Here is a 17059-nt window from a genome sequence, read left to right on the forward strand (position 1 = left end):
TTTTCAGTATTTACATGGTAAATAACTTGATAAGTAACTGAACAAGTAGGAAGAAATAAATCAGATAGTATAGGAAGAATTTCTAACGGATAGACTTAGAAACTCCAACATTGTGTACCCCTCCTAGGACCCTTGCTAGATTGTGTGGTAACATGCCTAGCTAGGGTTGCCTGCGAATTGCATTAGAGGAGGTGTCTTTCAAAACTGTTTGGATTAGCATCTACGTTGGTGTCTCCTCTAGTAACCCTCCAAGTTTGGAGCAATTCTCATGATAGGCTTGTGAGAAAACTCATGCCCTAGCTCTGACTTTGAAAGCCTTCCTTGAATGTCATAGGTTGGGAGGTCTTCTTGAAGGTCATTTGCACATAAACTTTGAGAAATCAATCATTCTTGACCCTTTCCCTATCCTAGCTTGACCTAGTGATCATATTGGAGGAATTCCTCCTATGATTAGTCAAAAACCCTAGGTCTCACATAGGCTTCTTTTTAGGTCTCTCTAGTGGAGCAAAAGCCCTATTTTGAAGAAGAATCATCTTGTAAAGTTCATAGAGAAGCCTTGCCTCACCTTGGAAGTCTTCTTCCTAGACATACTCATCATCATTGAATATTCTTAACCCTAGGTCTTGACTCTCCTCTTAGGTCTTTCATTTAGAGCCTTTCTTTCATCAAGCCATAATTGAGCCTCTCCTTTGAATGGGCCTTGGGAATCACTTCATACCTTATCATTGATCCCATCATTACAAGTGACTTCATCCATATTTGGACTCCTCCCATTAGTGAAAGTCCGTAAAGAGCAGGGGACACAGACTGAGGTGACAACGGGTCTTTGTCCCATTGTTGTCACTTGGTCTGGTAGTTGTCCCTTAGGTACCACTCCTAGGATCCTTGCTAGATTGTGTGGCAATAGGCCTAGAGGCTCGAGTATAGATTCTGCTAGAGTAATTGGAGTTCGTGAAGGAAGGTTGTATAGACTTTTGAAACAACCTAGTCAAGCACTTGTTAATAATGATATTAATCCATGTGATCTTTGGCATAGAAGATATGCTCACCTTCACTAAAAAGTGTTGTCGACCTTAAAAAAAATGATTTCAGGTGTTCCAGATTTGCAGGAAGATCATGAAGGAGAATGTAAAGGATGTGCGCTTGGAAAGAATGTCAAGAAGCCTTTTCCAAGCAACGAAAGTAGATCCAAGGAAGTTTTGGACTTAATCCATTTTGATGTATGTGGTCCCATGCTAGTGAAGTCCCTTGGAGGCTCTTTGTATTATGTAACATTTATTGATGATTTCTCCCACAAGACTCTCAGATGAAGAATATGCTCCGGAAATTTATTCTCACCCAATCACTGGTAAAACTCTAGTTTGTTTCAAACTTCACGCTATCAATGCGCCTCAACTCAATGTTATGATTTCCAAATGCTCATCGACTTCCTCTTATAATCTCTCGTTGAGAATTCAATGAGAAATATCTAATCCCAATCGATGGCTAAGATCATCTTGACTCCATCAAACACCTTTTCTAGAAGTCACTAGAGAGATATCAACTTGTCTCAATTAACTCTGATTAGTTAACTTTTTTTCCTAAGTTAGACTTACGAAAATCATTAAAAATTGGTTAATAATCTAATTAAGACATTTTCCCAGTTCTCACTGTTCTTCAAGCTTAGATCAACAAAATCTTCGTTGTTGGTGGCGATAATAGCTATTCAATGCTCAAACCCTCCTTGGCAGCAAGAACATAGCTCTCCCATTCCTTCTCCAGCAATCAAAAATGAAAATGAGTGAAAAAAAACAAAATCGAACTTTTATAGCCGCGAGGCAATTTTTCACTGTCTCCAGGCGATTTTTTGCATCATTGCGCGATATTTTCCCGAAATACGCCGATATTTTGGAAATATCGTGATATTTTCGGGGAGACAAAATATCACGATATTTTCTCGGCGATATTTCGTCTCCCTGAAAATATCGCGATATTTACGAAAATCGCCGATATCTCGGCGATATTATATACATTGGTGTATAGGAGTGTGGTTTGTCACATGGGATCACGTACATGATTGTACCAGTTGCAAATCTCTAGGGAGTATGAAAATTGAGGCTGGAGCATGGTTCCGTTTTTTGGGAGCATGCTCTAAGGGGCACTCCTATAGCGCTCCTATTTGGAGCGAGGTTCCAGGGTCTACAGCGGGGAAGGTGTTGGAATTTCTAAGTCTGACACGTTAGAAACCCTTCATGCACTTTACTGATTTATTCCTACCTACTTGTTCTATTAATTAACAAGTTATGTACCATGTAAATACTGGAAATAAATACAAGTACATGTTCAACACATTACAGATCATCAACTGAAGGAAATACAAACAAGCACATAAGTGACACCGTTGTTTCTGGACTAATGTCCCCAGAAAACCCCAATGCGGGAAAACTGGTGCAGCTATCTGAGGGTTTGATTTATTAAGTAGTTTCAGAATACAATTTGGGTGCCAAATCCGGCTCACCCAACAGAGAAAAATCTCGACAGTAGTACCTCTCTACTCGGAAGAAAATATTCTGGCTGAACCTCGGATAAACACTCTGATAGCTCCACATCTCCAATCTGCCCCACAAAACCCCAGCGTCAGCCTCTAGGGACTGCGTTAGCCTCTCTTTGGCTCAGCGTTAGCCCAACGTCACTCTGGCTTGGCCTACATAAGCCTTTGGAGGCACTGCGTCAGTCCTCTGGCCCTCTGCGTCACCCACGCTGGCCCTTTGAGGCACTGCGTAGCTCCTGGCTGCCTCTGTGTGAACCCTTGGTTGCTTCTGCGTCCCTCTCTCCTGCTACTGCGCTTATCCTCCCTGTGCTATCTCTGCCTCTCTGCTTCTGTATTCACTGCCCCTCAGCTGCAACTTGGATCACTCTCTCAGCTTTCTCAGCAAACCCAGCCCCAGAAAATCGAAATCTTGATCTCTTGGTGTATTCTCCAAGTGACGCTCAAGACTCCTCTTATACTTTTCTCGTTGACAAATCAACGACCGAGATTAAGTCCCTAATCAACGGCTAAGATTAGATCTGGCTTGATCCATGACTTTTGGACCATTCTAACACAATTTTATATTAATTCACTTTAATATTTTATTTTCCCTAAGTTTAGACTTAGGGACTCCATTAAAATTATTAATTATTTTAATATCTCTCAAACTGTTTAGAATTTGCTCAAACCCTTTCTGGTTATTGGAGATCTCATGTGCCTTAGCCTCTCCACCAATTTTCGTGGCTAGAGCACATCCGATGCTTCCCCAAATCAACACTCCCTCTTAGCGAGGACTGTGCTCTAGTAATACTCCTCACTAAGCATCACTTTGATCATTTGACATCGGTCCCTGTGCTGATGCTAGGCTTGCTGTCCAACATCCTCTGCACTGTTGCATCCTGTACTGCTACCCATGGCCCTGCCACTGCCACTGCTACATCTGTACTGCAACTCCCTTTGCATTCGTGCTGTTGCCCATGGCCCTGCCACTATCACTGCTACATCTGCACTGCTACCTCTCTCATCATGCTGCATCGTGCTGCCCATAGCACTACCACTGCTAACTGCTGCACTGCAACCCAGTTACTGAGAAGTAAGTAACTAATCTCCCAACTCTGACATCTCCGTCAGGCTAGAAACACTCCTGATGTTGAAGCTCCCTCTATCACTGACAAGTGCTCCCTCTCTGACCTCTGCGCTGCTGCAACAACTCCATGCATCTCGCACCGTTGCACACCTCTCTGTGCCATCTTGCACTGGTGCAACACTCTCGTGCCTCTCGCACTGTTGCAACCTACTAGCCTTGCATTGTCCTGGGAATCCTGCACTGTAGCTCCCTCTGTCGCTCCATCTGCATCCGTCTCTACTGACATCGCCAGTACTGCTACTCCTCTTTGGGGCTCCCGTAGCAAGGTCTAATCCAAGAGGCTAGGTACCTCGAGGATCCTGCCCCTCATCGCATGTAGTCCGCCTGACTATAGCTTGATGTCTCTCCACTTCTTTTGAAGTGGCACATGAGCTCTCATGGCACAATCATCGCTTGTCTCCACTTCCTTCTCTGCCCTTGCTGGTGCTGCCTTGGTCTCGGAGGCCTCTCCCTTACTCTTCTTCCTTGGACACTGGGTCGCATAATGACGTAGCTCCCCATAGTGGAAGCATTTGACCTTGAAGAGGACCTTCTTCTTCCGTTTCTCCTGCTTTCCCTCAGATGCTAGGGCAACATCCTCCTCCTCCTCCTTCTTGATTCTAATCCCCTCGCCGCTGCTTCTCGCTTTGCTCAACCTTCTGATCTCTTCTTGGCGAAGAGCAACCCACATTTCCTCTTAATCTGGAAGGGTTGCCCTGCGCAGTATACTCTGGACAAACACCTCTTACTCTTCTGAGACTGCATTCAGGGTTGTTCTCACCATCAATTCTAGATCCAGCGTTGACCCTATGGAAGTCAGCTGATCTCGGATCTCCTTCAATCGACCAAGGAATGGGTCGATTTGTTCTCCCTTCTTCATCTGGTATGATCACAGCTGATTTTCTAGTAGCATCTTCCTCTGCACGAAAGTATGCTGATACAACTTGGTCAGGGCCTCCCACATCTCCTGTGCTGTGTTCTTCTCGGCAATATGTGGTACTATATGATCCTTGACCCCGTCAAGGATGATACTCTTAGCCTTTGCCATTGCATCCTCGTACCTGTCGTTATCAGCCGGGTCAACTGGGATAGCTATCGTCCTCAAGGCGAAGTGCTTGACATGATTCCTGTGTAGTACAGATAAGATTCTGGCCTTTTAGACTACGAAGTTTGAGGCTCCATCTAATCTGTCCTGGTCTCTTACTCCGTGTAGTCCCATTTCGTTGCTCCTCTACTTCTCTCCTGGAAGTTCTCAGTATGACTCCTCTGAGCCTCGATTTCCCTCCTGGAAACCCTTTTACCAATGTTGAGATGCCCCTCTCCAATCGTCTGTGCAACTGCAACACTGATCTGGATTCCTTGGCTAAAAATCCACCTCGGCAGCAACTCCCTCTACCTTGGTCTTGCCCTGTTAAGTACTAGTCTGACTACAGTACCCCACTAGCTCCATTCTGCAATTTACACATAGCCTCCTAAACCCCAACAAACTGAAGGTTAGAGCTCCTAGGCTCTGCGCAATCCTGGCACTGGCAAATCAACCTCCTCAGCCAACTGCGTCAGCCCTCCTGGCCTCTGCGTGGCTCTGCGTGAGCCTGCCTTTGCCTCCCTCAGCCTCTGCGCTACCTCTTCCTGGCTCAATCTTGATGACGCAGGCACTGCGTCACCCCTTCCTTGCTACTACTCTGCTAGGAACAACTTCTGTCACTCGGGACAACTGTTTTCTGCTGCTGCTGCTCTGTTCGGCTGATGTCCTCAGTTCTCCTGTGATCTGCAACCACGCTCTGATACCATGTTGGAATTTCTAAGTCTGACACGTTAGAAACCCTTCATGCACTTTACTGATTTATTCCTACCTACTTGTTCTGTTAATTAACAAGTTATTTACCATGTAAATACTAGAAATAAATACAAGTACATGCTCAACACATTACAGATCATCAATTGAAGGAAATAGAAACAAGCACACAAGTGACACCGTTGTTTTTGGACTAATGTCCTCGGAAAAACCCAATGTGGAAAAATCGGTGCAACTATCTGAGGGTTTGATTTATTAAGCAGTTTCAGAATACAATCTGGGTGCCAAATCCAGCTCACCCAACAGAGAAAAATCTCGGCAGTAGTACCTCTCTACTTGGAAGCAGATATTTTGGCTGAAACCCCGGATAAACACTCTGGCAGCTCCACAGCTCCAATCTGCCCCACGAAACCCCAGCGTCAGCCTCTAGGGACTGTGTCAACCTCTCTCTGGCCCAGTGTTAGCCCAGCGTCACTCTGGCTTGGCCTGCGTCAGCCTCTAGAGGCACTGCATCAATCCTCTGGCCCTCTGCGTCACCCACGCTGGCCCTCTGAGACACTGCGTAGCTCCTAGCTACCTCTGCGTGATCCTTGGTTGGCTCTACGTGAACCCTTGGCTACTTCTGCGTCCCTCTCTTTGGCTACTGCACTGATCCTCCCGGTGCTATCTCTGCCTCTCTGCTTCTGTATTCACTGTTCCTCAGCTGCAACTCGGATCACTCTCTCAACTTTCTCAGCAAACCCAGCCCCAAAAAGTCGAAATCTTGATCTCTTGGTGTATTCTCCATGTGACCCTTAGGCCTCTTCTTATACTTTTCTCATTGACAAATCAACGGTCGAGATTAAGTCCCTAATCAATGGCTAAGATTAGATTTGGTTTGATCCATGACTTTTGAACCATTCTAACACAATTTTATATTAATTCACATTAATATCTTATTTCCCTAAGTTTAGACTTAGGGACTCCATTAAAAATATTAATTATTTTAATATATTTCAAACTATTTAAAATCTGCCCAAACCCTTTCTGGGTATTGGAGATCTCATGTGCCTTAGCCTCTCCACCAATTTTCATGGCTAGAGCACGTCCAATGCTACCCCAAATCAACAGAAGGGGGGTTTGGTTCCCGCAACACTAGGCATGCCATATGAGGGGGTAATAGTTCCCTTCAGCCAACATTGTTGCTAGTCCCTTTCTTTTGAATACCAAGTCTAATACCTTCGAAAATGAAAATGAAGTCAGACAGGGTTAACATTGCGTTTAAAAATACCCCAACGTTTATTTGTATGGTACTTCTGGGTGGATAGTACAGAGCCTAGCCCAACCCCAGTCCACTCTACCTCATCTCAGCTATCTTTAACTTAGTTCTATGCTGCTTCTCAGCCAAACATGGGCCTGGCTAGGACAGCCATTGGCATTTGCAATGATAGATTATGTTTGCAATTGTTCCAATGCCTGCTAGGGTTCAAATAGTTACTTCTTAGACCAAAAGAGTCTATTCCTCTCTTGATACTTGAACTTTATTAGCCTGGGTTGTAACACAACTTGGGTTTTGTTTTGTGCCACCTATATCATGAGGGAAGCCTGGAGCTCAAATTATTAGTGTCCATAAATGGTACATGTGTGGATGAACTTTTATCTTAATCATTATAGTTATACACGATGTTTTAGTGTGATTCAGATATAACTGTTTTGCACTTTAATAGGAAAGTATTGATAGCATAGATATCATCTTTAGGCCTTACCATGAATGTTGGACCAAGATTTATTTCTAGTAGATGTTGTAACTGCCATAGAATTTGTAGATGGAGTAGGGAAAATAGCTTGAGGTTTAGAAACATGTATAGCATGCTGGATGTATTACAATCCTTAGTGCAAAGAAGGGCTAAATAAACTCAAAGTTGAGACAATATCTTGTGAATGTTTTGATGAGTATTAAATTAAGTGTGCAAGTCATTTAGAAATGCACTCACTTCAGGGAGTTTCATGCAATAAAATTGTTTTTGATGAAAATTATTTGCGTTGCTGTTTCTTTTCTGCATGCTTTGATTTGTTTACGGTCGCATCAAGGCCTGTACCAAATCTCAATAGTTTGCTTCTTTTGTCTTGACTCGTCTATAACAAACAGGAGACAATGCCTAAACTGGAATTTCTGTTGAACTTGTTCCATTTGAACATAGTTGAGGTGCCATTTGCATGTAAGTTTTCTTTCACCATAATAACCTCTGCACTTAATCTTCACAATCCCATCTTCACCTCTTAAGCCCATTCATTTATTGAAATATTAATTATAGAACTGTAGTCTTATAACTAGTAATTCAAATATATAGGTCTAATTTATAAAAAAATGGAAATATGAACGAAATTAATTTTATTCAATCTCTCTACCATGGAGGAAGCAAGCTTACAACTCAGTAATCCACTAGTAAATAATTAATTATAATATTTTTCTGCCTATATATGTAATCCAATCACGGGTTGGGTCTGAAAATTGCATTTCTAAACTCTGTTTTACTAACATTTTGTTAGATTTAAAGTGCACGTGCATTTAGCCACATAGGAAAATAGATTGTATCATTATATAAGGTTTTGTAGCTTTCTAAGATTGGCTCATTTTGGAATTTTATTTCTAACTAATGCAGGGAGGTGTGGGTAAGTCAACTGTTGCTGTAAATCTAGCATACGCGTTGGCAGGGATGGGAGCAAGAGTGGGCATATTTGACGCAGATGTTTATGGCCCAAGTTTGCCAACAATGGTTTCTCCAGAGAACCGTCTTTTGGAAATGGTAAACCATAAACCATTATACCCGGACTTAGTTTTAAGATGAAATTGTTACATCTTTAAGAGCGCTGTTAGGATTTTGTTTTGTGCACATGCTATTTGGGATTTACAGCTTCAACACAGCACTTACAAAAATGCTTATTTGTATTTGTTTTCAGGTTCCAGAGACACGGTCTATAATTCCAACCGAATATTTAGGTGTAAAGCTGGTTTCATATGGATTTTCTGGCCAAGGCCGTGCTATTATGCGTGGACCAATGGTTTCTGGAGTTATCAATCAGCTCCTCACTACAACTGAATGGTCTGTACTAGAGATGTTGTGGCAGTTTTTTCCTATTCTAAGTTTCTTTTTACAAAGAAGCCAACTTTACAGTAAAAATTGCAAATGCCAGTTGATGGTTCCAGGAATAAAATTATATTAATGTCCACAAATGGCTAAAATAGGTCAATGGGACTAGAGAGTACAAGAAGTCAAAATGACAATGACTGTTGAAGGTAACTCTTAGGTGCAAAAATAAGTACAAATAAATATAAAGTGTACAAAGGTGGTGTTACCCCCTAACTAAGTAGGAAAGACCAATCCATGGATGCAAAGTTGGGGTAACAGATGGAAGTTTTATCACTATCCCCTCAACACAACTTCCTATTCACTTTTGGTTGGCTCTCAATGCTGAATTTCCATGGCACATGAGAATCTGGGTTAGGTCTTAGAATCACTGATACAAACCTACTCATGTCCCTCAACCATCCTACTTTGCAAAGCAGAAAATTACACATCAATGAATCAACTAGTGCACATCACAATTTTTAAAGTTTTCAACCCTTCTTCCTTATATTAGCAAAACTGTAATACAACTTTCGTACCAAGGATAATGTCCCTCATACATCCACTGATACAAGTACATACAACTAGGTCTTGGTATCTGTCATGTTGACCACCAATCTACCTGAACAAGACATACTTGACCTACTTGCTGATGTGGCGCCCTGCAGCCTCTTCAGTCCACGTGTCGTGAACACATCTACTGGTCCTTTCGCTCCCAATCCGCAACTCTGCCTCTATCAATGGTCCTGCTTCTTTGGGTCACTGAACACACCTTATCAATCTGCCCTCTAGCTGAACATTAGTCCTTCAATGTCTCAACACTTGGGGATTTTTGTTGAGTTGTTCACAACTCTGTTTGTGAACAACTCTAGACTGCCTACTACTGCTCCTCAACTCCTTTGGGACTTCTTCCTTCTATTTCCTTTCTGCATTGTTCCAATGAAGTCAAACTTTGGACATGGAGACGGCCCACTATGACTTTCAAACATCATTCTTCAACATTCAACTTAGGGCTGTCAATCTGGCTCTCTTGGCTGATCAGACCCTTAGCACAGCTTCTTTGCCACTGCTAGCAGGCTTGATGTCCATCTCATGCACTACACTTAGGGCACCAATATGACAACTGTTGCAGTCCTCCAATCTGCTCTTTAGCTGCCATTCAATTGTCTCATCTGGACACTAATTCTGCACTGCAACTCCATCTTCAGATCTGCCCATTCTTCAGTCAATACTTGACTAATCTTGGGCCCACAAGAAAACCCTCTCCTAGGGCTTGTAGATCTGCCCTCTAACAGCGATTTGGATGCCTCCTCATCATTGTACTTGGGCTCCCACATACTGCTGTTCCATTCCTTGAAACAGACCCATGGATCTGCCTTCTTCTAGGGCTTCTTCTCACTGTTGTTCCAGCCATGAACCAATCCTCCTTTGGATCTTCGCAACTAGCTGTCTTTTCTCTGTTTAGTCAACTCCAAACCAAAGAACTTGGGGCACATAGATCTGCCCTCATCTAGGGCTCTTTTCATCTGCTGTCCATACACTATGAACAACCTCCAACTGTCACTTCTAGTTCACGTGCAACAACCCAAACTTTCGCACTCCAAGTCCTGCAACCTGAGGGTGTATAGGTCCATATACCACGAAGATAACTTGCAAATCTAAAGACCCTGCGACCCTCAGCTGACTAGCAATCTGAACCTGTCATAGGTCTCCTTTAGTATGTTGTTACTCGTGCTCTCCTTGCACTGATCTTGAGTGAGTTTCACTGGTCTTTTGGAACAAATTTCTTGGACTGTCAACACCTGAATCATGCCCTATCTCTGTTCCTGGACGTCTCTTCTGACCTCTGAATTTGCTTGGTCTGAGCACAATTTCCTGAGTTTCAGCCCTCTTGGTTGTGAAAATTTGGAAACCCAAATCCGTACTGCAGCAACTGATTAAATTTACTTGTTAACTTCTGAATCAAGTTATTTACAGTGTCACACAGTAAACATCGAAATAAAATCCACTGTAGCCTTCACAAGATAAAAACTGTGGAAACAAAATACTGGATAGGAGAGAAATAAACACACACACACAATTAAACCGTTGTTTTTGGACCAACATCCCCGGAAAAACTGGTGCAGCAGTTGAGGGTTTTAATTATTAAGCATTAGTTTTCTGAATACAAATAATTGGAGGCTCAAACTGGCTATCCGATACAGAGAATAAACTGGCAAAGAGGTAGTGAGAAAATATCTCACACTGTCACTGGAGATCTGACACTAATCCGGGCTCTGGATGAGCTTCCCTACGCTATCTCCTTGCAATCTCTACGTGGGCCCATGTAGTGACTGCGTCACAGCTCAAGGGATTGTGTTACTCTCTAACTCTGACACTTATGCCTACTGGAAACTCGACTCCTTGGCCTTCTGGACTCACACTCCGACTTTTGGCACTGGATCTCGACTACTAATTAGCAAAATTGCGGACTTCCTCTGAAGCACTATGCTGCCTCTGCGTGGCACTGCGATGCCTCTTTGGACCTCCTGATGCCTTCTCTGCATTGCACTCACCGGGAGTAGAAAAATCCCATTCGATCTATTATCCCTGCTCCTCATTGCAAGAAGATCATTCGATCTCTTTCCGACAACTAAGCGCTGCTACTCTTGAGAATTTGATCTCTAGATCTCCTATCTCGGTGTGTTCTCCAAGTGCCCATCAAGCTCCTTCTTATAATCTCTCGTTGGAGCACCAACGACCAAGATTAAATCATAATCAAGGGCTAAGATTAACTGGGAGTCGATCCTTGTCTTTATCTAGAAGATTCGCACCAGATTTAATTAATACCTTTTAATTAATCACATTTCCTAAGTTTAGACTCAGGAATATACTAAAAATGATTAATTATTTTAATTAAACAATCTCTAGGTGGAATTTTCCCAAACGATTTCTGGGTCTTGGAGAATGCATGCGTCTTAGTCTCTCTGCAAAATTTCAAGGCTAGAGCACATCTGATGCTACAAAAATCAACACTCCCTCTTAGCGAGCAATGTGCTCTAGTGCTGCAACCCACTGAATCATCATTCTGTCTTTGCATCGTCTTCTGATGCGATGCTGATATCTGGCTCTATTGCCCATCAACTATTGCACAACTCTGATTGTTGCATCTGTGCTATTGCTGGCCCTGATGAACTGCTGCCAACACTGCATCTGCGCTGCAACCCTCTCCAACTGTTGTTGCAACAACTACAACGGAAAAGCATCCAAAATACTGAACCAACTGTGGTTAGTATGATGCATCTGTCACCCGAGTCTTGACTGCTGCTAGACTCTACGCTGTCACTGAAGCCTCTGCGTTGCTTCTGACTCTACACTGTGCCAACTGCATTACTGCCAACTCTGATTTGCGCTGCTCAGTCTCTAACCTGCTACTAGCTACTGCATCTATCACTCTGGCACCTGACTGCACCAACTGTCACTAATCCATCTTGCTACTGCATGTGTTGAGCTCATGTAGCAAGGTATTGATGTTGATTTCTGGTAGCATCGGATGTGCTCTATGTCTCAAATTTTGCAGGGAGACTTGGGCACATGTATTTCAAAGAACCGAGAAAGCATTTTGGCAAATTCCATCTGGAGACAGTTTTATTAAAATAATTAATTATTTTTAATGGGACCGTAAGTCTAAACTTAGGAAAATAAAATAATTGATGGGTATTAATCTAACTGTGGGTGTAACTTCTAGAAGAAGACGAGGATCAAGTAGAAATAATCTTAGCCATTGATTAACTTTTAATCTGGGTCGTTGAATGTCAACGAGAAGGTTATTTAAGGAGGCTTGAGGGTCATTTGGAAAACACACCGAGAGAGTTCAGGAGATCGAATTTCTAAAGTAGAGTAGCTGCCGGAGAGAAATTCAAAGTGAGCTTTTGCAGTGAGGGGCAGGGATAGTCTCCGAAGGGAAATGTTTCCCAGTTGGAGAATACTCAATAGAGGAGACGGGGAGATCCATTAGTGGCAGCGCAAAACTAGAGGGGTTGACACAAAGCTACGTAGAGGCAGCGCAAAAGGCGAAAGGAAATTTGAAAATTTGCTGGGGAGATCGATTTTTGAGCTGAAAGCCAGAGTGTGAGATCGGGAGACAGAAATCGAAGTTCCTGGGCAGCAGATTGATCCCCTGGAGGAATGATGTTGTTCCTAGAAGAGTTGATGCTTGACTGACATAGAGGCAACTAGAGGTAGCCAGGGGCAGTCATTCAGGGGCTGGATCAACCAAGATTTCCATTGATAGTGTGAGGTAATCTCACAGATCTTTCTATCAGTGATATTCTCTGTAACTGGATTGGCGGGAAGGCATCCAAAAGTTGTATTCAGATTTACTACTACATAATAATAAAATCCTCAGAGTTGCTGTACTGGTTTTCCTGCATTGGGATTTTCCGAGGACATTTGTCCAAAAATAACGGTGTTATTGTGTTGTATTTATTTTTTTTGCACAGTTTCTTGTTTCCGCATATAAATTAATTAAGTGAAGGTTGTAGTGTATGTATTTCGGTATTTTCCATAGGAAACTGCAAATAACTTGTTCATGTAAATCTAACAAGTAGGAGAAATATCATCAGTTGCTACAGTAGGGATTCCGGTTTAGGAATTCTGTAATGGTATCGAAGTTGCAGGTGGAACAAGAAGAGTGGTGCCAGAGAGCTCAGCGTTGAGCAGAGAAGGAGATCAAATAGCTGCAAGAGGCAGTGGTTCGAATCCCCAGAGGGTTTGCGCAGTCTAGGCCAGGAGGGCTGAATTTTCGAGGAAAGTCTCTCTCTGAGTGAGTCGACAGAGAGGAAGGGCTTCCAGATCGAAATCTTGTTGTACCAGAGGGAGCAGCACAGTAGCCTTAGCGTGAGGAAAGAGTTGGTGGGATGTAGTTTTTCTGTAGGCAGTTTGTTGGGCAAAAAATCGTCAGAAGAGAGAGGAGAAGCATAGTGAGGGAATTTTTCCTCAGTAGACTTCCCACCAAGAAGTCTGTTTTCTGATTGCCTAAGCAGCAACAATAAGAAATGGAGAGGAGCAGTTCAACATTTCGTGACAGAGATGGCAGCCAGTGGACTGAGAGATCAGGACAGGTTGGATGGAGCATCTAACTATATGATCTGGAAGGCAAGGATGTCATGCCTTCTGGATGAGCATTTTCTTAAATCTACGTCGATGGCGTGGTGGCTGAGCCCACGGATCCAAATCGGCTGAAGAAGTACAAGAGAGAAATAGTGAAGGCCAAGAGGATGATCCTTGATGAAGTAAAGGATCATGTGGTATGTCACATTGCTAGCAGAGGGACTGCTAAGGAGATGTGGGATGTCTTGGGAACGTTGTATCAAGGATCTTTCGAGCAATGAAAGATGTACTTAGAGAAGAAACTGAGATCTGCACAGATGCATAAGGGGGAGCATTTGGATCCATTCATCACGAAGCTTCAGGAGACCTGAGATGAGTTTTCAGTTGTGGGTTCTACACCTCAAGATTCCGAGTTGGTTAGACTAGCCCTCAATTCAGTCTCAAATGAGTGGCAAGTCTTTGTCCAGAGTATCCTGGGCAGGGCAACTTTGCTGAATTGGGATGAGATGTGGGCAACTCTCAAGCAAGAAGAGCTGAGGAGAGATCTAGTCAAGTGTAAGCTTGATGGAAGCAACAGTAGTGGCTCGAAGCCCAAGGAGGAGGATGAGAATGCAGCCTTTGCATCGAATTGGCAGCAGGAACAGCGGAGGCGGAAGAAGGACGTCTTGAAGATAAAGTGCTTAAGGTGTGATGAAATGGGTCACTACGCAACGCATTGGTCTCTCAGAAAGAAGGACAAAGATAAGAAGCACGATCCCAAGGCTGCACCCGCGAAGATCGAGGAGAAGTTCGACATGACAGCCGAGATACCTCCAGGAGGGAGATGGGTTGATTTGGAGTTGTAGTTCGAAAGAGCTACAGATGGGCAAGATCCTTGAGGAGCCCACCTCTCAGATCAATTCCTTGCTACAGGAGCCCAGATCAAAAGTAGCAGGATGAACCAGTGTCAGATGGTGCAGAGTGTTGGAGCGACAGATGCAGTGGCTAGAACGCCAAGTCTGAGAAGCATAGTGCAAAGTTGCAGTAGTGCAGGGAGGCACAGTGCAGCAGCAGCAACAACGCAGTGGCTTCAGAGGGACAACGTGAGACTAGCAACAGACAAATCTTCAGCATCGAGATGCATCTATGATGAACACTTGTTCAGTAAATTGGGATGTTTTTCTGTTGTTGATGCAGTAGCAACAACAGTTTGCAGTGCAGGGGCAATGCCAACAACAGCACAAATGCAGAAATTCAGAGGGTGTTGCAGTACGAATGTAGTTTTGACAGTGGCAGGGTCAATAGCAGTACAAATGCAACATTTGCTCAGTAGTTGGTGGACAGGATGCCAGAGTCTCAGACATCAGCAGTGCAGAAGGAGATGTTACAGAACAGGGTGATGCTCTAGCAGGGTGAATTACTAGAGCACATTCCTTGCTAAGAGGGAGTGTGGATTTTTGGTAGCATTAGATGTGCTCTAAGTCTCAAATTTTGCAGGGAGACTTGGGCACATGTATTCCAAAGAACCCTGAAAGCGTTTTGGGAAATTCCGCTTGGAGATAGTGTTATTAAAATAATTAATTATTTTTAATGGGACCCTAAGTCTATACTCAGGAAAATAAAATAATTAATGGGTATTAATCTAACTGTGGGTGTAACTTCTAAAAGAAGACGAGGATGAAGCAGAAATGATCTTAGCCATTGATTAGCTTTTAATCTGGGTTGTTGAATGTCAATGAGAAGATTATTTAAGGAGGCTTGGGGGTCATTTGGAAAACACACCGAGAGAGTTCAGAAGATCGAATTTCTGAAGTAGAGCAGCTGCCAGAGAGAAATTCGAAGTGAGCTTTTGTAGTGAGGGGCAGGGATAGTATGCGAGGGAAATGTTTCCTGGTTGGAGAATACTCAATAGAGAAGAGAGAGGAAGATCCAATAGTGGCAGCGCAGAGCTAGAGGGGCTGACGTAGAGCTACGTAGGCCCACGCAGAGATGGTGTAGGCTGATGCAGAGGTAGCGCAGAAGTCGAAAGGAAGTTTGAAAATTTGTTGGGGAGATCGATTTCTGAGTTGAAATCCGGGGTGTGAGATCGAGAGATAGAGATCAAAGTTCCTGGGCAGCATATTGATGAGATGGAGGAGTGATGCTGTTCCCAGAAGGGTTGATGTTGGGCTGATGCAGACATAGTGCAGAGGAAACATAGAGGCAACTAGAGGTAGCCAGGGGCAGTCATTCAGGAGCTGGATCAACCAGGATTTCTAGTGATAGTGTGAGGTAATCTCACAGATCTTTCTGTCAATGATATTCTCTGTAACTGGATTGTCGGAAAGGCATCCAAAAGCTGTATTCAGATTTACTACTGCATAATAATAAAACCCTCAGAGCTGCTGCACCGACTTTCCCGCATTGGGTTTTTCCAGAGATATTTGTTTAAAAATAACGGTGTTATTATGTTGTATTTTCTTTCTTGCTCAATTTCTTGTTTATGCATATAAATTAATTAATTGAAGGCTGTAGTGTATGTATTTCAATATTTTCCGTAGGAAACTGCAAATAACTTGTTCATGTAAATCTAACAACTAGGAGAAATATCATCAGTTGCTGCCGTAGGGATTTCGATTTCAGAATTTTCACAATTGATTCATGAGGTGGACCTCCTCAAGGATCTTGTCCATCCTGTAGCTCTTTGGGGCTACAACTCCAAATCACCCCACTCACCCCTGGAGGTAACTCGGTGATCATGGCAAACTCTTCCTCCATTTTGGAGGACAACCTGTTGATCTCTGTGGATGCAGCCTGCTGATCCTGCTTCCCCTCCTTGTCCTTTGTTCTGAGAGGATATTAAGTGTTGTAGTGGCCAAGCTCACCACACCTAAAGCACTTGATCTCAGAAACATCCTTCTTCCTCTTGCGCTGCTCCTGCTGCCCCTTTGATGCGAGAGTCAAACGTTCCTCCTCCTTCACTTGCTTCGTCCCACTGCTGCTGCTACTGCCATTGATGGTGCTCTTCACCAGATCTCTCCTCATCTCCTCTTGCTGTAGATCAACCCACATATGATCCCAATTTGGCAGTTTTTCTCTGCCCAAGATACTCTGGACGAAAACTTGCCATTCTTTGGAAACGTTGTTCAAAGCTAATCGTACAAACTTTGTAGGTGTAATGATCTTAAATAGGAATACAAGTGATAACAACAAATATTTTATGCAACAAATTACAAAAACGAAATATTCATCAAGCACCCATAGAAAAACTACAAATGGAGAACTTCTGAGCCGTTTTATTTAATTTATGCAAGCCAAATACAATAGATGATGGAATGGTGCACCTAGGCTTGTCTCAATCGACAAGCAGGACCAAACCCAGGTAGGAAAAAGACTGAGCTGAAGGATGCCCAGTTGCTGCACCAGTCTGCACTGCGCTGCCCAGAAAATTATTGCTTCGCTGAAGTTCGAAT

The 17059-nt window shown here is 43.3% G+C and overlaps 1 protein-coding gene across 1 annotated transcript in view; it reads left to right on the forward strand.

Moving 5' to 3' along the window:
• HCF101 (ATP binding protein) overlaps nt 1-17059 on the forward strand; it is a 461386-nt gene that overhangs the window by 106772 nt on the left and 337555 nt on the right. The window contains exons 6-7 of the mRNA XM_089411334.1: nt 8073-8216; nt 8371-8513. Coding sequence (XP_089267460.1) covers nt 8073-8216; nt 8371-8513 — 287 coding nt within the window. The remainder of the gene's footprint in view (nt 1-8072; nt 8217-8370; nt 8514-17059) is intronic.

This window comes from Pinus tabuliformis, chromosome 3_1 (genome assembly GCF_031772625.1).
Source record: "Pinus tabuliformis cultivar Carrire ecotype Pingquan chromosome 3_1, CPIR1, whole genome shotgun sequence".
In the NCBI taxonomy this organism is placed as follows: Eukaryota; Viridiplantae; Streptophyta; class Pinopsida; order Pinales; family Pinaceae; genus Pinus; species Pinus tabuliformis.